Consider the following 25,108-nt stretch of genomic DNA (forward strand, 5'->3'; position numbering starts at 1 on the left):
CTAGTAAAACTGACTTTAGACTTTTGATCTCCAAGACTGCGAGAAAATAAATCTGTGTTGTTTTAAACCATTTGTTACAGTGGCATCAGGAAACCAGTACACTCACAAATATAATGAGCAAAAACGAGTATACTACATATGATTGCATTTACATAAAAGATAGACAAAACTAATCCATGGTTTTAGAAGTCTGAATAGTAGCTACTTCTGGGGAAGAAGATACTGTTAAGATAGGGGCAAGAGGAGGGCTTCTGGGGTGTTCATAACGCTTGGTGTCTTGGTCTGAGGGCTGCAGATATGCGTAATTTATGAAAAACTTTAGTTGTGTACTCTTTTCCATGTATAGTATATGCAGTTTTAAAATTGGTGCCTTTTCAACACTTATCAATCTGATATTATGCTGAAAAAGATAGCTATATATTCAAGGAGGTGGGGAAAATACTAAACAATAACTTTATTTCTCAAGAATCCTAAAGATTTCTCTCTCCAAAAGATTTAAAAAAATATCAACAAGAAACATAATAGTGACTTTTAAGTGCTAAAAAACAAGCTAAAAGTAAAACATTGCTTAATTAGCTTTGTTATACCTGGACTCTAGGACGGTAAATTACAAAAAATACAAGTAAAACCACATTTTCTAAAATAACAGTAAATAAAGGAGAAAGTCAGGTACTACATAACAAATATCCAAAATGTCTTGGGCTTGAGATTCTTGAAATTAGTAAAAATGCTAATAACAAATCTCCTGCCACCAATCTGCATAGATCATTAAATATGAAAACAATTTATAAAACACATCAGAATTTTATTGCTTGAAGAATACAGGATATGAAATCACAAGAATGTCAAAATGCAAAGTCACTAGGCTTCACACATATAATACATTATCAGATGCAGTAAAATATTAATTAACCTGAACTCTGCATCAGAAAAAAAAGGTATGGAAAAATACCTAAGTTGTTTACTTAAGAAACAGATATACTTAAAATAGCAAGTATAAGGATGTTACAGTACAAATTAGAAAAGCCAACACTTATTAACTTATTGTTTCTTAGACTAAACTACCTTTGGTGCTTAAACTTTAAAGAAAAACAATCCCTTCTATCTTGTCCAAAGCACTTCATAGGTACAATATCAACTTCAACTTTAAAATATTCAGCAAGATTAATCTTTTTGTGGCATGGGGGAAGTGTATTTAATAAATATATGACAATATTTCACTTTTTCTAAAACTGCAGAATATGATCATTAAGAAATCTAATACTTGTAAACTTTACTTACTTAGCTCTCCAATTAAAATTAGAATCCTGGCAGCCGCAATCTATCCTTGGGCTTGGTAAATATAGAAATTTACATGATTTGGCAACTGACATAGCAATTTAGATTACTTCATACTATCTTAAGTGGCTTTTCCATTTTGTTTCCAAAATACAAACAAGATGCCATTTCTTCAACACACTGGCTTCCTATAAAAATCACTGTCATACTTTATTTATTAGAAACAAATTAAAGCTCCTCCCTTTCAACGAGCAGGTTGAAACTACTTTTTATGTTTCATGTAGGGTTGATCACTTATGACATGCTTTTTAAAACAAAACAAATCATTTTTTAAAGCTATCACTCAATTATGATGAAGGAGACAATAATGCCATCTCAAAAGGAAGCATTGGACACTCCAGGCCATCTAGTCAAGAAAATGTAAAAGTAATGCTAAAAACAAACAATAAGTAGACTATAAGTTAAATTACAAAAAAATCCCTCTTTTATAGCAAGCATGCTTATTAACTTTCATTTCTTTCCCAGCAAAGGTTTGAATATTCATGAACCTCAGTTAAACCAATCGAACCTAAGCAACTGTTTCACAAGTTCCAATAAACATGGATGGACTAAGCAAGTGATACTATTAATAATTACTGGAGTGAAATAGTAAGAATCATGACAGTCCCCAAAACTGGGCTGTCTTTGAAATGTAATAGTGTAGCTCAAGATGAATTATGCCATAATAAAACAGTAGTTTTTACCTCTACACAAAACAAAAACAAAATCGAAAACATAAACATAGCCCACCAAATTTATACAACTACTATTGAACATACTCCTTCCTAGTTTTTTAATGTCTTGTTTTGGAAATTTTTTTACCAAGTATATTTATCTGAGCATACACACACACACACACACACACACACACACACACACATCTGTATATAGATGTGAGTATATATATATGTGTGTGTGTGTATATATATACCTATATCCTATATATATACTCATTTTAAAAGACAAAAAAATCAGATACTACAGAACTGAACTCTTCGTTTTATCACCAACCTGATCTAATGTCTACTGCATCACACAGCACCCCCCCAAAATTTAAAATTCCCAATTTTTAGTTTAGTTAAAAGGGCAGAGGAAACGCAAATGCAGATTAAGAATATCTGTATAAATTTCACTGCATTTTTATAAACTTCAGTTTTCTGTAACACTGTTTATTGATCAAATAAAGGACTCACCGCTATCTAAAATCTCATAAACACCATTAAAAATTCAAAATTGACATTATACTGAACCTTAAATTTTCAATAGTTCAAAGAGATGGTTTTTACATGAATAGCGCACAATAGATGTAACTTAACAGCAAACATTCCTAGAATACCAATGGCAAGTCCACCAAGATGCATACAAAATTACAGATAAGCATTTCTTTCACTGTTTTCTTGTGCAGGGATAAACATTTACAGAGGAAGTAGAACCTCGGCTGGTGAATTTCAGATATCATCATCATCTTCATCCTGAGAAGATCCTGCCTGGTTAGATGCACTGGCTGAGGCAGCTGCAAGCTGCGCTTGTTGGGCGGCTTGCTGCATTTGAAGCCATTCCTGCTGGGCCAATTCTGCTTGCTGCTGTCTAGCCTAAACACCAAAAACATAAAAAACAATTTTTTAAAGACCCACAACATACACACTTTGGTTAAAGGTAGACTGAGTCAATTGAAGATTTAGTCATTATCAAGTCTGGGTATTTTATAACCACTATATTGTACATCTGGAGAACAGGAACTCTGTTTAAGGTTGGTTCTCTTATATAGATAGTCTCCTTTTATGTCACATAATTTAGGGCCTGTGGATCAACTGAAGAAGCTGGAAAAAGTTGACAGAAAAATCACAATATTCTCTCTTTGGTTTCTTTACCTGGGTTTCTTACTTCCTTTTGTTTCACTTGATTCTTCTGTCCTCTCAACTTACAATTTTGAACTAAACATTTTTGGGTTTACAAATTAGTTTAAAAGCTCTCTAGTACAGTATTCCTAATTCCTAAGGAAAAGTATTATACACGAATGCAGTAGCTACCTTGATCATTCTTTTTTGAGTTTCTATCACAGCAAGTGATATATATCTCTCTCTCTTTTTCTGCCCCTTTCTTCTCTCTGTAAATACACACATGCATGTGTGCGTGTATATGCATGCGCGTGCGCACGCGCACACACACACACCCTTCCCGCACACATACTCATGAAAAGACACTTATCAAGGACTGAATTTAAGTGGGATAGTTAAGATCCATTCATTTGATAAAAACTATAAAAATTACAGGATTTTAGAAACCAAGATGCAGTCATATGCAATATATGCACTGTTGCAACGGCTAAGACCGCTTCTTAATTTACAAGTATTGATGCCACAGCTAAGGCTCCTTCCAAACTTAATTTCATTCATTAGCAGACAAACCACACAAATAAGGGAAAAACAAGTCTGTTCTTGAAAAGATCATATAATTTCCCATTAGTCTCTATAATGCCTTTTCTCCCTCTGCTTTTTCTCAGAATTGTTCTTTAAGCCTCGCTCAAGCCCTCTTTTGCACATGGCCAAATCCTAGTCATCGTTTACAACAAAAATTAGTCTTTCTTGACCCTTCTAGGTCATATTTTGTGCTCCATATCATATGGTATAATTCTCTATGCATTTCTATACCTATTTACTTTGTTCTCTAATTATCTGAGTATATATCTTTTTCTCCACTAGACTTGAGAATAGAAACTGTTTCCATATTCATTGTTGGATTCCCAACACATAGGTGCCCAGTATTTTCTGAATGAATGTTTTATGGGAAAACAGTGATGCTCAGCATAACCTCTAACATTAAGATTTTACCATGTATATTCCTAACTTTTCTTAATAACCTGTCATGAATTTATCATCCAACCATTTCTAGAGGAGAATTCTAATCAGGTCATTACTATACTTAAAAAAAAAATCATTTAATTGTTACCATTTAAGTTCAATTTCTCAGCCTAGACTTCAAGGTATCCCAAATTACTGCCTGCATCAACCTCTCTCTCTCTTTTTGTAACATGTACTTTGTGCTGGAAAAAAAAAAAAAGTAGAACATAAAATGTTTTCCAAATATACACTATCCTTCCCATTTTTGCTACTTTTTTTCATGCTTATATTTATTCTATTTGAAATTTCCTGATTTTCACTTACTGAAATTCCATTCTTCCTTCAAGTCAAACTGAAATACTATTTTTCCTCTAAGTTTTTTCCTGCTTCCTCCCAGTATCATTCAGGGTCTAATCAGGAGATAGAAGTCACACTAATTAGGGGAACAGAAGAATGTAACATAAAGAAATGTTAACCAAATACAAAGTTGGTAACTAGGTAATTGAAAAGGCAATAAAAACAACCCACTAAGGCAAGTGTCAACTACAGAAAGCAGCCACCAATCCTAAAACTGGGGGAACAAGGGAAAAGGCTGGAGTTTTTTAAATTTAAAAGCTTAGAGGAGAGACCCATGGAATTGATCTCTGAAGAAGGGGCATAGATTGGTATTAGAGTGTCTGAGCTTGGAGGAGAGTCCCAAAGTTTGACCCACATCCCTGAGGAAGGGGATGAATGTTCAGGCTCGTTCCATTAGAGAAACTGTAAACTGAGTTCAAGTCCTGCTACAGGAAAAAACTGATGAAGCCAGGATGAAGAAGCATCGCTAGGCTATTCGAAGACACTAGAAATAACAGGAAGTACAAGAAAGGAACCCAAGTGCCTCGTTCCTCCTGCAGCCTGGGAATCTCCCTCTACAGCCCCCTACTGTCAATAGTCTTACAGCAGTCAGCTAGGAAAAGTGGAAATGTGGTTTGCAGCGTACTGGACACTGTCAGAAAGTGGAGCATAGAAAGGTGGGTTTCAGTCTGAAACAACTACTTAGTAATTGTCACATTTCTATACCACCAAACCTGTATGTGATGTCTCTGTACTTAAGATCTCTTTATATCTTCCCCATGAAAGTCGTCAGCCTCATATTACAGTTGTTAAATGTACCTATATTAAACCTCCCCTACAAACTTTTTTGTTTAGGAAATTACAAAGCAGGTATTTTCTCTAATAACCACTTTTATTTATTTTTATAAAGAAATATGGAAAATAGTTATTCTAACACACAGGCATATTTACTTTTATGGCAGGAATATCCAGAGTTCAAAATAGACTAAAAGTGCTTCACAAAAAACATTTTAAGAATTCCTAAGAAGCGTGTAGGGCAAAACATATATGTGAATTTATCAACTTAAGAATACCTACTCTACAGCCTAATTCACTATAGATGGGTATAATTTCACAGCACAGAAAAAAATTCAAATAATTTCAAGTCTGTATATTGAAATTGCAATATACAGGTTTTATTGCAAATGTGCTTGATATCACAGTTTATTCAATGATCTGCAAAGACATGTACCGGTTATATTTAAAATTTAATTGACTTTTAGGTACCATGGTCTCATACCAGTTCTCATACTTTTCTCTTGGAACATAAAAGCATTCTGATGCCTTTAAAATCATTGTTAATTGATAAATTTTATTTGTATTAAGGTATACAAATTAAAATTTTCAGTGGTATTTATTCTAAGCTCCTTTTGCCCTCTTTCCTCTTACCCAAACCATCCCAAGTATTTTACTTCTAAAATGGGAGTCTGAAAGGGAGGTAAGTAGACATATACTTCCTAATTCATTTCTTCTTTTGGATATTTTCATTATGTCTTAATATTCTCACTTCCATATACTAAAATGACTCATTTATAATTTATAGTTAACTTTAATCTACTTTATAGTTAATTTTAATCTACTTTTAATGTTTCCTCCTTCCAAATATTTGCTATTAGCAGTGAAAGACAGCTTCAAATGAGGCTATTGTGTTAGTATTTAAAATAAAGTCTAAAGGATGAAGTAAAATGAAAGATGAAAAAGATGTTGTATTTACTTATCAGTTCTTTTCATATTTAGGACTTAATTAAGTACTTTGTACTCTAGGGAAGAAGTACTAGGCAGCTGCTATAATTTTACCTCTCTGCTGATTTTCCTCACTAGAGCAAAGAATCTTCACCCATAGGTCAGAGCAAGAGAAAAGGGTGATAAGGGAGAGGAAATAAAAAGCAGATGACAAGGAGAGAGTGGTACAGACAGATTTGGCAGGCAGTCAATTATTTCTTTCATTCATCTTTTTACTCTGGAAAGGATAAAGCATGTTACACTTAAAAGTTCCAAAATAAATTTAAGTAGACAAAATGGTGGCTAGAGCATTAGCATGGTATTGTAGAAATAGCACATGTTTTGGAGTCAGAAGGTAGGCGTTTGAATTGAGACTCCAATTTCCTAACTGCATGAACTTACCTGTTTTATTTGTTTAACTCAATCCTTCCTGATAAACTAAGCTCCGTAATGATAGGAAACTCTTGTCTCTTTCATACACTGTTGTAAGCTAAGCACCTAGCACTATGTCTGGTGAATAGTGAGGACTTTAGTAACTATCTGTAGAACCAATAAATGATCTCATGCAAGTTTCTCCATCTCTGAGTCTGTTTCTTAATATGTAAATAGCTATAATAAAACTTGTATTAGTCATAAAAACTCTGCAAAGTTTCTAGCAGAGCATCTTTTTCCTTTCATCAAATATTTAATTTGGTACCCTCTAGGTGATTTGCAACAGCAGAGAATCAATAAATGATAGACATTAATTTTTTTTTCACCACTGTTCCTTCTTTGTTACCTCATATTTATATGGATTGTAACACTATTGGTATATGTTCATGCCTGCCTCAAACACTAGTCCTCTTTAACAGTAAACTTATCGCATAGGCTGTTGTGAGGATTAAATGAAATAACATAGGTAAATTACTTGGCAACATGATTAACACATGGCTAGAACTCAATAAATGTTAGTTTTTACTTCCTTATTAGCTTGAATGCTATCTGGTGTCTAGGCCTGATAACACTTAAAATTCAAATGCTTTTAATGTAAACCAAACTGGCTGTTATGACACAAAGAGATCAACTGTGGTACTAATCTAGAAGTGATTACCTAAAATGATACTTCCCAGTTCTAATGATAATTACAGAAACTGGTAGGAAATCTCACTTCTTCTATTTAACCCAAAACTGTTTTACAATTTCAAATAGAAATTGATCTTTGTTGAGAGGCCATTATCTTGAGAAGCCAAATCTTAGTAGGGAAAAAACAGCCTCAAATTCTCCCCCTTTTTTCAAAGAGGGATATTAGTACTCGGGTGCTAATCCTTCACAGGCTGGGTTATTAAAACTGTTAAGGAGCAAAAAAGAAGAAAAGGTTTCTTTCTTTCTCTGCTCCACTGGCCCTTCAACTTTTTAAAAAGATTTGAGTGTTTTAAAAGTGTATTAAAGATCTAATTGGGGCTGGCCTGATGGCTCAGGCGGTTGGAGCTCTGTGCTCCTAACTCCGAAGGCTGCCAGTTTGATTCCCACATGGGCCAGTGGGCTCTCAACCACAAGGTTGCCAGTTCAATTCCTCAAGTCCCGCAAGGGATGGTGGGCAGTGCCCCCTGCAACTAAGATTGAACACAGCACCTTGAGGTGAACTGCTGCTGAGCTCCCGGATGGCTCAGTTGGTTGGAGCGTGTCCTCTCAACCGCAAGGTTGCCGGTTCGACTCCCACAAGGGATGGTGGGCTGCGACCCCTGCAACTAGCAACGGCAACTGGACCTGGAGATGAGCTGCGCCCTCCACAACTAAGACAGAAAGGACAACAACTTGAAGCTGAACGACACCCTCCACAACTAAGATTGAAAGGACAACTTGACTTGGAAATAAGTCCTGGAAGTACACACTGTTCCCCAATAAAGTCCTATTCCCCTGCCCCAATAAAAATTTTTTTAAAAAAAAGATCTAATTTAACTACAAAGTAGGTGTTAATCAGATTTGCCTTATATTCTACTCATCATAAAATTTGATAAGAGTATTTTCTCACCAGCCCACATTTTAAATCTTAAGAATGTTTAGGTAAACTTTTCATGCTTTAAAAATAGTCATTCTATCTGAGAAAACATCAAAGTAAAATCTCAGTAGTTATTTAGAGTTGTTCTCCTTAGAAAACAGGTTGCTACAAATATTTACTTTTATATGAAATAACTGGCCAGACAGAGTCAAACTGGCCATCTCTAAACATCAAACTCTATGATCAAATAATCAGCCACAGAAAGAAAATCCTCTGGGGTACACTGACTTAGGAAATGATTTCAGAAACTAATCTGATTTGTATTAGTAAACAGGGTAGGATTCAGATTAAAAGAATTTAAAATGCATTACTTACTTTTGCAAATAATTCCTGTTGCTGTCTCAGTAACTCTTCTTCAGGAATGCCAAGGTTTTCCAAACGAGAATTGGCCTTTCTTCTTTTTAATGCTACTGTCTTGCATTCTTGTAAGACTTCTTTTACTTCACTGATATAAGAACCAAAGCCCAAACTTTCTAGTGCTAGGTAAATGAAAATATGAAAACATGAAAGAGTGATTAAAACACAGCTATCCCCCACATATGGAACTTTTAAGTTTTTGTTTTTTATTGTTTTTTTTTAGAGGGGGAGGTTGTTGTTTTCTAATAATTTTACCTATTTTATAGCTGCACAGTAATTATCTGGATGGCTTACACAAAATATTTTATCAACTTTTTAAGTGTTAGATTGCAAATTAGTTAAAACTTTAAAAATATTTCAAGGCACAGGCCTTGACTTTTCCTTTCTTTCTGACTAATTTTAAAAAAACCAAAGCATTTCCTGTAAGGGAAAAAAAAGTCTAATGTAAGAACATGTGGTTTTAGTAAGAAAACATTTTTCCTATACCACTCATGGTAAATCAAACATTATTAAGTCAGTCAGTTTCTCAATACCAAAAAAGCAAATATTTTGAATATGTTTGTTAATAACATATTCTGCACCAGTTGGCTTAGAAAAAGTAGGCTGGTAACACATGCTCTAAGTTTCAGTAGGATAGGATGAAAGAATAGATAAGCTCTTTTGTCCAATATGCCAACAGATACTATTTTTAGCAGACACTCAGACTGCCAAGTTTAAGAAACACTGGTGGAAATAACTTATGAAATTCAGCATTTATATTCAGCCAACAAGTTTCCTTGAAAATAAAACTTAACAGGAAGCACTGTTAAAACATTTCAAGTGATGTGGCAGAAATACTGGGATAAAGATTATAAAGATAGAAGTATTAACAAAAAATTCTTCCCCCCCCCCCTTTTCTTTTCACATTTCGAAAGAAAATTTTACAAGAAAGTAGTGCACTCTCCAAATGTTTTCTGTAATCCAGAAAGACAAGGTATAAAATTTCCTTTTGGCTCACAGTATATAAAATTATGTTATAGTTTCCTGTATGTTAATATTTTGAATGATTTCAACTTTACCTCAAATGTTAAACTAGTTTCATCAATCTTTAGAAATAATCTGATGCCAAAAGTAGAGTACTATTACATGAATTTTAATTAACTTACTGACCCCTCTTGCCACCCCAAAAAAACTTCAATGAAACATTATTCTGAGTTCTCTATATCATATTAACTACCACAGACTTCCAGTCAAGATGGTGGAGCAGGTAAACAATGCTTGCTTCCTCCCATGACCACATCAAAATTAGAACTAAATTATAGAACAACCGATCTTGAGAACCACCTGAAGACTAGCTATACAGAATTTCTATAACTAAGAATATAGAGAAGCCACACCGAGGGGCGGAACTACAAAACGGGACTGGTCCCACACCTACATGTGGCGGTTAAGATTCCGGAAGAATATGTCTGGTGCAGAGGTCCCCACTGAGGAACGAGGAGTTTCAGCCCTTCACCAGGCTCCCCAGCCCAGAGCATCAGTGCTAGGAAGAGGATTCCTTACAACATCTGCTTGTGAAAATCAGTGGGGATTCCATCTGGATGAGATGGATGGCTGCTGTAGACCCCGGAGTCCTCTTAAAGGGCCTCAACACAGCCTCACTCACTCACAGACACTCACCCTAAGGTCCAGGGAAGGGACAGCAGCTAGAAAAGCACCAGGGACATATGGGGAGGAACTGAATTTCTGGCTTCAGGGTGAGGGCTGGAGGGGCAGCTTCTTCCTGGACTAAAGTGCCAGCAAGTGCCATTGTTCCTTAAGGGAGCCCTAACTCCACCCAGCCAGCAGGCACAGGCGGATGCCAAATGTGAGTCTCTATCAACTTAACTAACACTGCTCTTGCACCATCCTGGTGATTCTCTGAGACCCCACCCCACCCAATTCACATGCTGGCCAGAACTTCTTTCAGAGGCTAATCCACACAAGTGGTCAGCCTAGAACTGTGCTGTGAACTTTCCTAAAATCTCTCAAACCCCAAACAAGCAGAAGCTGGCCTCAGCATGCTCTATATCTCTTGCTAAGTTGCCTCAAACCCAACACTAGTGGCAGCCAGCCTCAGTTCACAGCATAACCACTCCCAGGCATCTTCAAGCCCAGCACAGGTAGCTACAAACTACAGATCACTTTGTAGCTCCTACCAGCTGGCCCCAGGCCTGGCACAAGCAGCAGCTGACTTTGGCCTGCACCAGAGACCCATCCAAGAGGCCCCAGAACCAACACACCTGATGCCCACTTGAGACCACACCAGAGTACTACCTAATTAGCACCACAAATGATACACCCAAAGGGGCAGACACTAAAGCCTAGCTAGAGCAAACCCTGCTCTGTAGGGTCAGCCCTGGTACAACAGCTTGTCTGCTACAGTCATGGCCAGTCCTCATAGCCAGTCAGCTCATCCACTGACATTCCAACAGCACTCAAGGCTCAACTACAACAGAAGAGAACACACAACCCCACACAAGGGACACCTGGAGCACCTAGCTCAGATGAACTGTGAGACTGTGCCACAGAGCCCCACAAGACACCTACTACATAAGGCCGTTCTGCCAAGACTGGGAGACATAGCAGATCAACCTAATACAGAGGATGCCCCAAAAATGTATACACATTTTAAGAAAGGAAAAAACTGTATTAAAATTGTAATAATATATACCAATACCAAAAGATGAATACAAGTCATATTTGACTTCTGCAATCACAAGAGGTGCTCAAAGTGGTTACCATCAATGTTCAGATACTTCTGATTATGGCGAACTACTGTTTGAGCAACGTTGACCAAAGTGTCCATTTATATCGCTGTGCATGCCATTTCAATTTCTTCCTGAAGTACCACCAGTGTAGCCAATTTTCTACGGTACACCACATCCTTTAAGGTCCCCCACAGGTAGAAGTCAAGGTGTGTTAAGTCAGGAGAATGTTCTCGAATTTCAAATACCACGTCAAAATGTTACTGCGTTCTCTAAATGACAACTGTGTTTCTGCCATTTTCTTTGACTGTCCTGCCTGTCACATGTTCACACTAACATTCATTTGATTAATGCCATCTTTTGAGCAAAATTCATACTACACATTGCTACTGTAATTCAATTTAACTTCGAAAAGTAATACATAGATAACAACTCTTAAAATGTGTATACATTTTTTTGGCACCCCCGGTACATAGAAACAAACACAGAGAGGCAGCCAAATGAGGGGACAAAGAAACATGTCCCCAATGAAAGAACAGGACAAGATATAGGGAAAAAAAATAAACAAAATGGAGATAAGCAATCTACCAGATACAGTGTTCAAAACACTGATTATAAGGATGTTCAATGAACTCAGGGGAAGAATAGATGATCTCAGTGAGAACTTCAACAAAGAGATAGGAAACATAAAAAAGAACCAGTTAGAAATGAATACAATACTGAAATGAAGAATACATTAGATGGAATCAACAGCAGATTAGATGAAGCAGAGGATTGAATCAGCAGTTTGGAAGATAAGGTAGCAAAAATCACCCCATCGTTAACAGCAAAAAGGGAAAAGAATTTAAAAAATTCTTTTTAAATTTTTTTAAAATACCACGATTTCACTTAGTTGACATCACTGCTCAGAACATGGAGGGATCATCCCCCTCTTCTACCACAGGGATGATGTCATGAGAGGGGACTATGAGCTGTAGGCCTGGTGGTGGGAGATCCCTAAACTGGGGCTGTGCTAGGCCCAGGACCAAGGTTTCCCTGTCTCCTTCCAGTCTAGGGCTCAGCTTTGTCATTTCTAACCATGTGCATTGTCAGAGGCACTGCCCAACATGCAGCAATCAACCAGAGCCAGCAGAACTAGTTGTTCTGGGTCCCTAATGCCCCATCCACAATGTGGATGCCCTTTCCTACGACCAAGGAAGATGCGACAACGGCCACAGTGATAGGCTTACTACCTGACATTCGGCAGAACTGTTTCAGATGTTTTTCATGAGGCAATTGGACCTGCAGCAGCCAGACATGGTGACCCTGTGACATCACACAGAATATTTCTCAGGCCCTGAGCCCAATGATGTTTTAGGACAGTTTCAAACAGATCTGGAGAACATGGACAGGGAATTCATGACCCGGAATGAGCAGCTAGAATTTCCCTATGAATACCTAAAACTGAGCTGCATAGAGAACAGTGATGTTATCTGAGCTCTAATATGCTGACCTTTCAAAGACCACAGGCCAATACTAGGGTTAACATTTTCCTCTTGAGTTTTATCTTTTCCTGGATCTTAGTTGTTATGGTTCTATTTTCTTTTCTACCTGAGTTCTCTATCTGAATATATCACTAGCCTGAGGCACTGTCTTAACTTCCAGGTCATCTAACAGAATGATCTTTAACTTGAAAATACATTCCTTAGAGAAATCAACTATCTACTCATGTAGCCTTCTTCTGCCTCTGGAAAATTTGTCCTTTCCATTTATTATATAATTTAATGGATTTGTTAATATGGTGTGATACAGATGTTCAATTCCATTTTTTTTCCATTGGGATAATCCCTTATAGCAGCACAGTATATTGAAGAGGCCATCCTCTCCCACTGATTTATAATGCTAACATAAATCAAGTTGTCATATCTGAATGGGAGGCTTTTTTTCAGTGTTCTATTCTATTCCAGTCATATGTTTGTCTTACACTATACCACACTGACAATTACAATTTCATAATTAAAATAGCCTTTTGGGCTGGCCCGGTGGATCAGGTGGTTAGAGCTCCATGCTCCTAACTCCGAAGGCTGCCGGTTCGATTCCCACATGGGCCAGTGGGCTCTCAACCACAAAGTTGCCAGTTCAATTCCTCAAGTCCCGCAAGGGATGGTGGGCTGTGCCCCCTGCAACTAGAAACCACAACTGGACCTGGAGCAGAGTTGCGCCCTCCACAACTAAGACTGAAAGGACAACAACTTGACTTGGAAAAAAGCCCTGGAAGTACACACTGTTCCCCAATAAAGTCCTGTTCCCCTTCCCCAATAATAATAAAAAAAATAGCCTTTCATAATAATTATAACATTATAATTAACGTAGCATTCATAAAACGTTGTCATCCAATTTGTCCTTTAGAGGTATCTTGGCTTTTCTTGGACTACTGGCCTTTCACATAAATACTGCAATCAATTTATCATTCTCCAAATAAAGTCTGTTGTGATTTTTATTGGGAAAAAATTGACCACCACATAATTCTTGGCCTCAAGGAGCTTGGGATATAGTGGAAAATTTTGTGAAAATTAGGTAGCCTGCATTTTTAAACTTGAATTGACATTTTTTAAGTGTCAGTGCCAGAAGCCAACGTTTCTATTTGTTTGTTTGTTTTTGTTTGTTTGTTTTTTAAAGGGAAAAGCTAATGTATATTTTCAATAAGATTGGATGGAGATAATACCAAAAGAAACTGAGTGAATGGTTTATGAATTCCTGCCTCATTCTAAAGAAAGTCTTATTTCCTTAGCCTTGTACCAAAGTTCTCCAAGATCTAGTTCCACCTACTTTTCCGAGTTATTTCTGCCATTATTATATCCCTGCATACTTCTACTGAGTATGACTCCTCAATGTTTCCCAGCAGGCACCAGTTTCCCACAGTCATGCTGATGGTAATGCATTCAAGGCCCAGATCAAACTCCATCTTCAAACTAAGCTTGCCTGATTCTCCTAGACAGAAGCAACCTCCCCCTTTTGAAATCAGATAGATGTAGAATTTGAAACTTGGTTGTCACTGTATTTGTGTAACCTTGGATACGTTGCTTAACATCTCTAAGCTTCAGTTTAGTATCTCTAAAACGAGAATAGCATTTACCTCATAATATCTTCCTACGAGAAGCAGTATAGCAGGTAAGCATGCAGGCCCAAAGGCTGCCAGGGACTGACTCCCAGCTTTGCCTCAATTAGCTGTGTGACCCTACGTAAGTTCCTTCACCTCTGCCTCTAAAACAAGAGTAATAGTACCTACATCTCATCAGATCAGGTTGCTGTGAAGAATAAATGAATATAAATAAAGAGTATAGAACAGAGGCTGGCCTATCAAAGAAACAGAATAAAATATTCATTATTATATTTGTATTAGTTTTAGGGTTGTAGGAATCAACAAATAATTTTAGTATATGTGCTGCCGAAGCGAGCACTACAAATAATTAATCTAAGGCATTTAACACAGTGTCTAGTACAGAAGAGTCACTTAACTGACTTGGGCTATGTATTATTCTTTTTTTTTTTTTCCCTTACATTTACTTTCTCTTAATAAGTATACAGGACCTAAACAAATGTACAGTTGTGCATCATCACACCTAAATTCAAGTTGAACAAGTATATTCATAATATAAAATACTAAATTTACAAAATTAACAAATCAACACAATAGTGAGACAACTCTTCAAAATGTCATGAATTACTACACTAGGCATTAAAATAATCTATTCCAAACTACCTTTAACCATGGAGGGTTTGGGTTAAAAATTAACAAAAACAACTCACCTTTAAAACCATCTAAAGTTGAGAACACTGCTTTCAAAAAAAATTTGCAAGTAAATCCAAGGTTAATATTTAATATTATTCAATGAGCTGCTAGATACAAATACTGTACTCTCAATAAACTGGTTTAACAGAAGCAGCCATATATTTAATTTCAAAAACTGCACTTAGTTTAACCCAAATTTTAAACACACTTCAGCTAACTAATAACTGGATATAATATCTTCTAAACAGGGAGATCATTTGTTACCATGTAGTAGTAATCAATCCCATTTTACACAAAGGAGAATCTTAAAGGAGAAGCCTCCCAAGCAGGGCCACTATTTATGGCTGTGCAGGTTGTTCACTGCACAACAGGACGGTATCCAAGGAAGGCCATTCATAATTTGTATATTCAAATCTGTGCTTTTTCTGGCAGATGGTAGTATAGGTTTTAAGGAAGGAGTGCCTTTTTCTAATTTGTACAAAGGGACTTTATGGACTGTTAATGGTCCTGGCTCTAAGGAACTCAGTGTAAAAGCAAAACAAGAAAAATAATGTTTAAACAGTTTGTGGGTAAAACACACACATCACTTGTTCCTCTATGGTCTCTCTGCTACCCTCTGCCATTTATCTTAAAACTATGCCCAGAAAAGCACATGATATATTAGGGGGAAAAAATACTTAGCACACTTTTCAATTTGAAAGACAGATGTTAACAAGAAACCCACTTAAAAAAAGGTGAAAACTTCCACCAGCATAGTAATTTTAATACAGGCTTATCTTATTTCACCAAACTGATGTAATCCTTAAGTTTCATTATAACAATAGTTTGTTTGAATTCTTTACACTTCAAATACATAATGCATGTTTTTCATTAAAAAGCACACACACACCAAGGGTGCCAAAAAAATGTATACACATTTTAAGAAAGGAAAAAACTGTATTAAAATTACACTGATGGTAACCACTTTGAGCTCCTCTTGTAACTGCAGAAGTCAAACATGACTTGTATTCAAATTTTGTAATTGGTATACAAGTATGTTGAATATTACAATTTTGTACTCAAGTTTTAGTTTTTTCCTTTCTTAAAAATGTGTATATATGTATCTTTTGGCAACCTCTGTATATATAGTATATACATATATATAACAGCACTCTCTAATTTCTTTATATTCTTCTGTTTGTATGTTGAGGGAAGAGGGGGTGATGTAGTTCACTTAAAATACATTAAGAGGATGTAAGCCAAAGTAATTTCTTGGCTCATCAACCTGGCAAGGCATCTGAATGAAGACCCTTAAGAACCATGTTTTCTATGGTATCACTACTTCCGGGAATCTGGGACAATGAGAGACTGACGGCAGAACAGGAATCAAGCATCATTCATCTTTATATCCTTGGCAGTATCCAGCACAACACCAAGAACATAGCAGTATTCAAAAGTAATTGTTGGGTGGCAAAAGAAAAACAAAAAATATCTCAATTTTAAGGAAAATAATAAAACCCTAACTTGAAAAGCATTGATAACATGATAAATTGTGCAATGCACATTATATGTCTCTTTGGGAAAAATATCAGTATGGATGATTATTTAGGCAATACAATATCATTCTCATTCTCATTATTATTACAATTTCTCTGAAATCACTCAGATCCTGATTTCAAAACTACTTCACATCCACTTTCAAAAATAGACGGTGATTTAGGCTTTAGAGCAAAACTACTCAAAGTATGGTCCATAGACTTGTGCCAGAATTGCTTGTAATGGTCTGTGATGAGTTAAATATGGAAATTCAAAGTACCCACTTAAAAACCTTCATAGCAAAACAGTAACTATGTGAGGTGTTAACTAACCTTATTGTGGTAATCATTTCACAATATATACATACATTAAATCATTACATTGTACAACTTAAACTTATACAATGTTATATATCAATTACATCTCATGTTTGGGGGGGGAAAGAAATTTTATGGAAATTTGAAAGAGTAATTTTATGTCTATTGAATCTAATAACAAAAAATTGAACTTTTATTTATATCTTCTCTTCTTGTTTTCCTAGTGATCCATTTTCACTGTATTTTACAAAAGTACTAGTATGAGAGGGACTAGAATTTTTAAAAAGGCACTCCACATAAATAGCTTGGAGCAATTCAATTGCTGAAGCAAATCCTCAAAAGACTTCTTCAATAGTTGTGGTACATATACACAATGGAATACTATTCGGCGTTAAGGAAAGATGATATAGGAACATTTGTGACAACATGGATGGATCTCGAGAGAATAATGCTAAGTGAAACAAGTCAGACAGAAAAAGCAGAGAACCCTATGATTTCACTGATATGTGGTATATAAATCAAAAAGAACAAGATAAACAAATGAGAAACAAAAACTCATAGACAGACAATAATTTAGTGGTTACCAGAGGGTAAGGGGGTGGGGGGTGGGTGATGAGGGTAAAGGGGATCAAATATATGGTGATGGAAGGAGAACTGACTCTGGGTGGTGAACACACAATGGGATTTATAGACGATGTAATACAGAATTGTACACCTGAAATCTATGTAAATTTACTAACAATTGTCACCCCAATAAAATTAATTAAAAAAAAAAAAAGACTTCTTCAAACTTTCACTACTTTCAGTTACTATTCTCATAAATGTGGAAAAAAAATGAAGCAAAGAGATTAAAAATGCAGAAAGAAAAAATCACTTAAAATATCATTATTTATACTTTAGCTTTACAAAAGGCATCATGACATAAGGTTAAACATAACAGACTTTCAGCTTTGTTTTAATCAGTACTACTGCATAAAATTTTAAAATTATTGTTTACTACAGCATATTTCATGTAAGGTTCTCAACTCTGACTGATTCTCAATAACTGCAAGTTATACCTGAAACCATTAAGTATTATTTATACACAAATGGGGAAACATTTAACAGATTTGCCTAAGGTGAAAGACTTTCCAGAGTAGAATTCGCAGCTCTTGACTCTCAATGTCAATTTTTTCCATAATGTAACAGAACATGTTAGAACTCATTGAAGAATATGTGTTTACAGAAACCAGCAATGGAATAAAAAGAACACTTTAGAAATCCCTCTATTTCTATTTGTGTATTTGTGATCTTCAATACCAAGTCTACTTTCTTAAACTCAAAATAAGCAAGACATTAAGAAAATTTTTTTTTAATTTAACTAAGTCATAGTATTTCACAGATTTAATAGCAATGAAATTACTTCAACTGTAATTTGAATTTTAGAGAACTGCTTCAAATGCTTACTTTGCTCTGACAATGTAAAGTGGCAAGTGAACAAATGTCCTAAAGCGAAGTCTAGTTCATTAAACTTATTACTTAAAAGTGCAAACTTCAACAAGTGAGATTCATATCACTTTAAAATATACATTACTATTCCACTTGGATATATCTTACATTCCTACCATGTTTCCCTGAAAATAAGACCTAGCCAGACCATCAGCTCTAATGTGTCTTTTGGAGCAAAAACTAATATAAGACCCGGTCTTATTTTAACATAAGACTGGGTCTATAATAAATATAATATAATATAATATAATAATACAATAAAATTAACATAATACAATACTGGGTCTTATATTAATTTTTCCTACAAATGACGCATGAGAGCTGATGATCCAGCTAGGTCTTGTTTTCGGGGAAACACGGTAAACAATCAATGCTGACAGAAAGTGTAAAAAATGTCATATCTACCATGGTTTACTAGCTTTCCACAGTTAGTCTATAAAAACACTTTAAACACCTAAAATATACAGACATGAAAATTTTCTTCTAAAAAATTTTAACCACTCAAGACAAAAAAAAACAAACTTTAAAATGATTAAGCAATATGAGAGTAATATGAGATTATGTGTATGTTTAAAATCTATTCCCCTAACTGGGGAAAATTTGGGGCAAAAATGGTAGATCTTCATCCACTTAATATCAATACTATAAGAAAAAAAGGTAAATTTATAAGACTATAACAGGTCAATACATGCTTTTTTAAAATTAATAAATCATACTTAGTACACAAAGGAAAATGCTTTCACTGGAACTTTCCTAGTTGTTAAACTGAATTTAGCATATTCCAAAGTTTAGGCATTTAGCATACTGCTTGCTACAGCTGCACTTTTATTCCATCATGTCAATCAGAAATCTAAATATATCCTAGAAAAGAATAAACTCTACCCAAGAAGACAGATTGTAATACATTATTAGATTTTTGGAATTATCCCCACTTCTGTGGTGTAAATAAATGTTTAGGCAGATCCTTTAGAAATCTTTTGCAATTTTCAGTAAAAGGCAATGTTGATAAAAGATCCTTTTTCTTTTTTATGAGTTGTAAAAGGAAATTATAGCTATCTGTGTTGGAAAATCTTGAGAAAGACTTATGACAACAATTGAACATGTAATGTGAAAATAAAAACCACCACAGGAAAAACAGACAACTTGGCTTTCATTTTACTTGCCAGGGTATGCAGCACACCAAACAAGTAGAAAAAAAAATGGTAGCTTTAAAATTAAATATGCTTTTTCCTAGGGATTTATTTTTTTCCTTATGTACTGAAATGGAAATGGCAGAGTATAATTTATATCTGCCTTCCACACATCATTCAAGATCAAAAATGAATCATTTAATTCTTCCGTCAATATTGACAGTAAAATATTGGATATGGTGAATATGAGCAGATGTATTCTCTACCTCAGAATAACAGGAAAGTCACGTTTTAAAAAGTTAAATTATAAAAATCAAATGGTAGACAACTACCAGCCTACTCAATGATTAAAATTAACCATGATTTTTTTCTTACTTCAAAAGCAATCAAGAAATTGATAGAATTTTAATTGGATTATTATAAGAGGCAAGTTATAACCTCAAATTGAGTGCAATTTTTTCATAATGGTGTATGTGCTTCCCGAAATATTGTGACTAGTAATGTCTCCCCATCCTTGAAACACGCCATCAGAATACGGTCTCCCAAATCCCTATTACTGAACTAAATCCTTTCCAAAGAGGAAAAACTGTTGCAACTTTCAGAAGTGCTGTTCAATAAAAGCTTAAGTGTGTACATCTAAATGAGAATGGGGACAGGAAAGAACAGGGACATGTTCCATGAAAAACATCTCTTACAATCTCTTAAACCAGGCTTTAAAAATTTATCTCCACAGAACAAAGGGAGCTACACAGAAGAAAAAAAGAGAAATAGAAGGATGGGAGGGAGGAAAAAAAAAAAAGACATGCACCCTTTTCTTACAGAATAGAACTGGAGTGCTTTGCTAACTTGTTGATGAACGGTTGGACCAATACACCATTTTTAACGCAGAAAATAGACTCTACTCAACACCAATAAACTTGAAAACGTTGAACACACTCACGTTAAAATATTTTTTACTCAGGTGTTCGGATAACTCATCTTTTTCTCTATATTGGTGAAAAGATCGGGTGCGGAAGGGGTGCTGTCTCTGTTCATACTTGAATTTCCTGTCTGAATTTTAATTTTCCAAGGGAGTACTTTTGGATTTCTTTCTCAGTTGTTATGATCTACGTTTCAATTTCTCAGTTGTCATGTATAGGTTCCTCTTTAGGCAGGCAAAATTCTTGTTGCTTCGGCTTACCTGGCTGTAAACTGAAACGACTGCTAATACTTTACCTTTGGGGGATGTTAGCTGACCTAATTGCTCGCAATCCTTACTTGCATTGGCTGGTGAAAAGTACCACGAGCATACTACGTAGGAATTTGTTTAAGGCACCCGCTGCCTCCATGCCCGCGTGGCTTTTTCACTCATCAGGGGAGAGGAATGAAGGCTTTGACATGAATGAGTCACGCGACTAGCAAACTGTCCCCGGACCTTCACTTAAACAAAATCCCACACGTAACACTTACCTTGTATGACATGCTCTGGCGAGATGGTCTTCTTTTCAGATTTGTTGCAAATCTCATTGGCTTCGGAAGATATAAGGTGAATGAATTCAGTACAGCAGTTCACCACCAGCTCCCGGGCATCGTTGGCCACCCGGACATTGGGGAGAGTCTCTTTGATCATCTTATTGATAGCAGCTCTGGGTATAGTGAGATCATCATCGTTGCCAGATGAGGAAGCCATCGTATCTTCCTATGTCTCTCGCCCCGACTTTTAAGAACTCTCCAGTTCTGGTCCACTACTCCACAAAGATTTTTCAAAAGGCCGCCCTCGGAGAGTGATCCCGGGGGCTCTATGAGAAGAGGGTGCAGAAAATGAAGGGGGAGGGAGCGAGGGTTGGCACCGGAGGGCAGGGAACACAGCGTGTGTGAGATTCAGGGCGAGGTTCGAAGGAAAGTCGGGGGCTGAGAATTCTGCCCCAGGACCGGGAGGGAAAGAAAGGTGGTCAGGAAATTTGAACACCAGGGAACACCTTCGTGTCTCCTCAGAGGGGCGGGCGCTGTCGCGCAACCGGTCCCCAAAGGTGCCGGAGCAGCGGCAAGGTTCAGGGACACTGGCCTCGCTGAGGTATACTGGGCGGACACCCAGCGGGCTTGGCTCTACAGAGCCGGAGCCCCAGCTGCCGCCGCCGCAGCCGCCAGCAGCCGTTGCCGCCGCCTCAGCCAAACCATCCTTCAGACACCCACGCCGCTGCCTCACAACATGTCGGCCGCGGCCGCTGCTGGAACTTGGGCGGCCGCCTGGGAACGAATACGGACAGGGCCAGATACAAGGGAAGCAGCACTGGCGGCCGCCGTGGTCGTTTAGCCCGAACGCTGATCGTGGAAGCCGAAGCCGCGGCAACGGTGGTCCCTCCAGAGGCCAGGGAAGAAGGTTTGTGGGAAGCTTCTCCCGACACCCTTTGCGCTACCGGAAGCCTCACCCCCCTCCCTCCGTCCCCACCGAGTTCCGGGTGTGGCTATTGCCCTTCCCCCACCCGCGCCAGCAGGAACCTCCCGGCCCTGCGGCCCCCCGCTTCCGCCAGCCGCGGTCCTGGCACGCGCCCGGGCATCCCCCCTCCTGCACCGGGACCGTGGCGGGGCGAGCGCGCGCCCCACAGTACCGGAGAACCCCGAGTACGTGCTCGCTCTGCGCTGCGGCGCCAGATGGATGGAGTGGGTGGGTGCACCGGCGAGGTTGGATCGCCTCTACGGTCTCAACCCGCTGAGGCTTCGAAAGCCTTTGCCAGCTCTGTTCAGGGACAAAGGAATGCTGGCTTTTAGTAAAAGAACTCTCTTTGCTGTTCCTTAAAGGAGCCGGAACTGGGCTTGAAGAGGAACGGGGTCTAAGCTCGGGAATAGGATGTGAGAAAATCAGAAGCCGGTGTTCCTGTATCTGCACAGTCCGGAGGAAAACCTTTTGATACCTAATAGACGTTTTTCGGATCAAAGCTCTTTTTGGTCCTCCACCCAGTTTCTCGTTTTATGAGAAACAAAACATGCTGAGAAGTGACATGACCTCCCAGTCACTACTAATGGCTAAACCGGAAACGAGAAATAAGATCCAACGTAGTGGAAATGCGTAGCATTAAGAAGTTCCAACTTAGCAATTTTTCATGGTATATTGCACGTTGCCTTTTTAAGAGGCGGGGGTGGAGGGGTATGTTACAATATCTTAAGCAGCTCTGATTTTTGCTCTCCAGGGTAACTAGTAACATCAACGTGTGTCAAGTTCTTCATAAAAATTGCACTATTTTTTTAAAAAACTAAGTTTGTCATACTGTCATTTGGAAGAAGAGTCTATGTTATAGTGGGTTGCTGCAATTTCTAAAAAGTAAACGAGATACCATTTAAATCCGTATTGGCACTTTAGTTAATCAAATACATTGTTCTTGATACATTGGACAGCAACTGGCTTGTTTGAAATGTACTCTTAAAACGTTTTATTTAAGAAAGACCCTAGATATTTTTTTTCATTTAGCATTTTCTCCAGCACACTTGCTAGTTCTTTCATTTCTGAAGTGCAGACGCTGGTTTTTCAATGCAATTTAGTTTAGCCAAACCAAAACTTCTTTGATAAAACAATGTATTTGAAAATTTTCTTCAAAATAGGAATGTGAAACTGTTGGCTCAGTTGTTGTCTATTTATGAAGTGTTTATGTAAGTCAGTTTACTATTGGTTTCAAGAGTTACTATGCTGTCTAAATTCATCTTGGCTTTACCAAGTTTATCAGACTGAAAAAAGCTAGCAAAAATGTCCCCAGTTATCACATTTGTCACTGACCCAAATCTTGTCATTCCTGAAAAAATAATTTTGCTTTTTTATGTAACGTTTATACAATGTAGAACAATAGGCTTATCATACATATATCTGAAAAGCACACGTTATTCCAGTAATAGTTTATTACTACAGGGTTCTGTGGTAGCATAAGCATGAAATGTGTAGTAGAGACCTAGGTTCCAGTCCCAGTTTTTTGTTACTTTAGAGAGGTCACTCTCTAAGCCTCGTTTTCTTCAACTAGAAATGGAAATATAACTCAGGATTCAAAGTCAAATGAGACCATATGTAAAAGCACTTTTAACATTATGAAGTATGTAGATGTTGGTTTTTATTATTATCTTTATCAGGTCTGAGTGGTCTTCAACTATTAATAAACCATACATAATATGGCTGAGAGAAAATTTAACTAAATATAAATAGTGTGACACATGAAATATGCTAATCTGGATCCCACAGTTAGTTATTTACAGTACAATAGATCCTTATTATAAATAGGCCTTTGAAAAGAAGGATAACAATGAGCTTTAAGACTTTTAGTGCATATATATGAAACATTATTTTTCTCATGGTATCCCAAAATTCATGATAGGAAAAGAAACAGCTGTTTCGTATGGTGAATTAGGCTAACTCTACAGCAGTTATCTTAAAATGTGTTAATTCATAAATGCCCGGATTTTCAGCTAAAATTACAATCTATAACGTTTGTAATTTGAAGGTTTACATTTTTAAAAAGCAAATAATGCTATCCTTTGTGCTAATTTGTCATTGCTAACACACCAATGGCTAGTTGTTGGTAATACAAATTTTAAAAATATCATCTATTACATGCTTCTTTTGTGATTGGCACTGTGCTAAGTACTTTTACCTAAGTACTTTTACCTTTATCGTTTCATTTAATCCTCAGAACAACCTTATCTGATAGCTACTGTTTCAGTCTCCATTTTACAGATAAAGAAAGTGAAGCTGGGAGAAGCTAAATAACTTCCCTGAAGTCAGTATAGCAGTCGGGATAGGCTAAATTATGTTGCAAGAATCTCAAAAGGTTTATTTTCTTGCTCATTTTCTGGGTTCATCCTGAGTCAGCAAGAGGACTTACCACACAGTAATCACTCAAGAATCCACTGGAACTGTTAAGAGGAAGTTATGAAGGAGCCTTGAAATACAGGCTTTTGACAGGTGGAGAAAGAGGAAAAAGGCATTTGTGTTCAAAGTAATGACATGAAGTTGTGTAGACAGAAATGGTGAGAACAGTAAAGAGATCACTTTAATTGAAGTAAAGCATGTTTGTTCACTGTAGTGAGAGAGAAGAGAGCCAAACACATGAGGCAGCAGAAGTCGTGAAGTAATAGAAGCTGAGAAATAGAGAGGGAGAAGAGAGAGAACTCACTTGTAAAAAGGGCAATAGAAGCAAGGACAGAAGTTTTAGGCCTCAAATAATTATGTCAGAAAGACCAACAAAATTAATGGATCGCTAAAATGTTGGTGTACTCTTTTGAAAGAGACAATACGCACCTCCATGAAACAGTTTCCTGTGCTTCTTTCTGTGTAACTTCATAATACTCTGCTAAAAAATCCATTTTTATTCTACACAACTTGAGAGAGCCCAACTCATTCAATGGCTTTGGCTTCTGATCTGGATTTGATTCCCGCTCTGCCACTTAACTAACTTGGGCAGGGTATTTAAGCTGTATCTTGATTTTTCTCCTCTATAAAATAAGAATACATGCTTCACAGGTGTTTTAAATCTCAAATGAAATAATATATGC

General features: G+C 36.9%; 1 protein-coding gene across 1 annotated transcript; it reads right to left on the minus strand.

Moving 5' to 3' along the window:
* Positions 1-431: 431 nt before the first annotated feature.
* DR1 (down-regulator of transcription 1) lies at positions 432-22,319 on the minus strand. The gene is made up of 4 exons (XM_081055977.1): positions 22,186-22,319; positions 21,047-21,375; positions 8,608-8,771; positions 432-2,909 (listed from the first exon to the last, which is right to left on the minus strand). Exons 2-4 carry the CDS (start codon positions 21,264-21,266, stop codon positions 2,766-2,768), a joined length of 528 nt encoding a protein of 175 aa, XP_080912103.1. The 5' UTR covers positions 21,267-21,375; positions 22,186-22,319; the 3' UTR covers positions 432-2,765.
* Between the last annotated feature and the right edge of the window lie 2,789 nt (positions 22,320-25,108).

The sequence above is a fragment of the Rhinolophus hipposideros genome (assembly GCF_964194185.1).
Source record: "Rhinolophus hipposideros genome assembly, chromosome: 8".
Classification (NCBI taxonomy): Eukaryota; Metazoa; Chordata; class Mammalia; order Chiroptera; family Rhinolophidae; genus Rhinolophus; species Rhinolophus hipposideros.

Excerpts from the sequence above, each read along its gene's own strand:
- DR1 (XM_081055977.1), bottom strand. The coding sequence starts at position 21,266 with ATGGCTTCCTCATCTGGCAACGATGATGATCTCACTATACCCAGAGCT. Across the intron at positions 8,772-21,046 it reads GCCAGAGCATGTCATACAAG|CACTAGAAAGTTTGGGCTTT; the intron begins GTAAGTGTTACG and ends TCATTTACCTAG. Across the intron at positions 2,910-8,607 it reads AACAGGAATTATTTGCAAAA|GCTAGACAGCAGCAAGCAGA; the intron begins GTAAGTAATGCA and ends TTTGGTGTTTAG.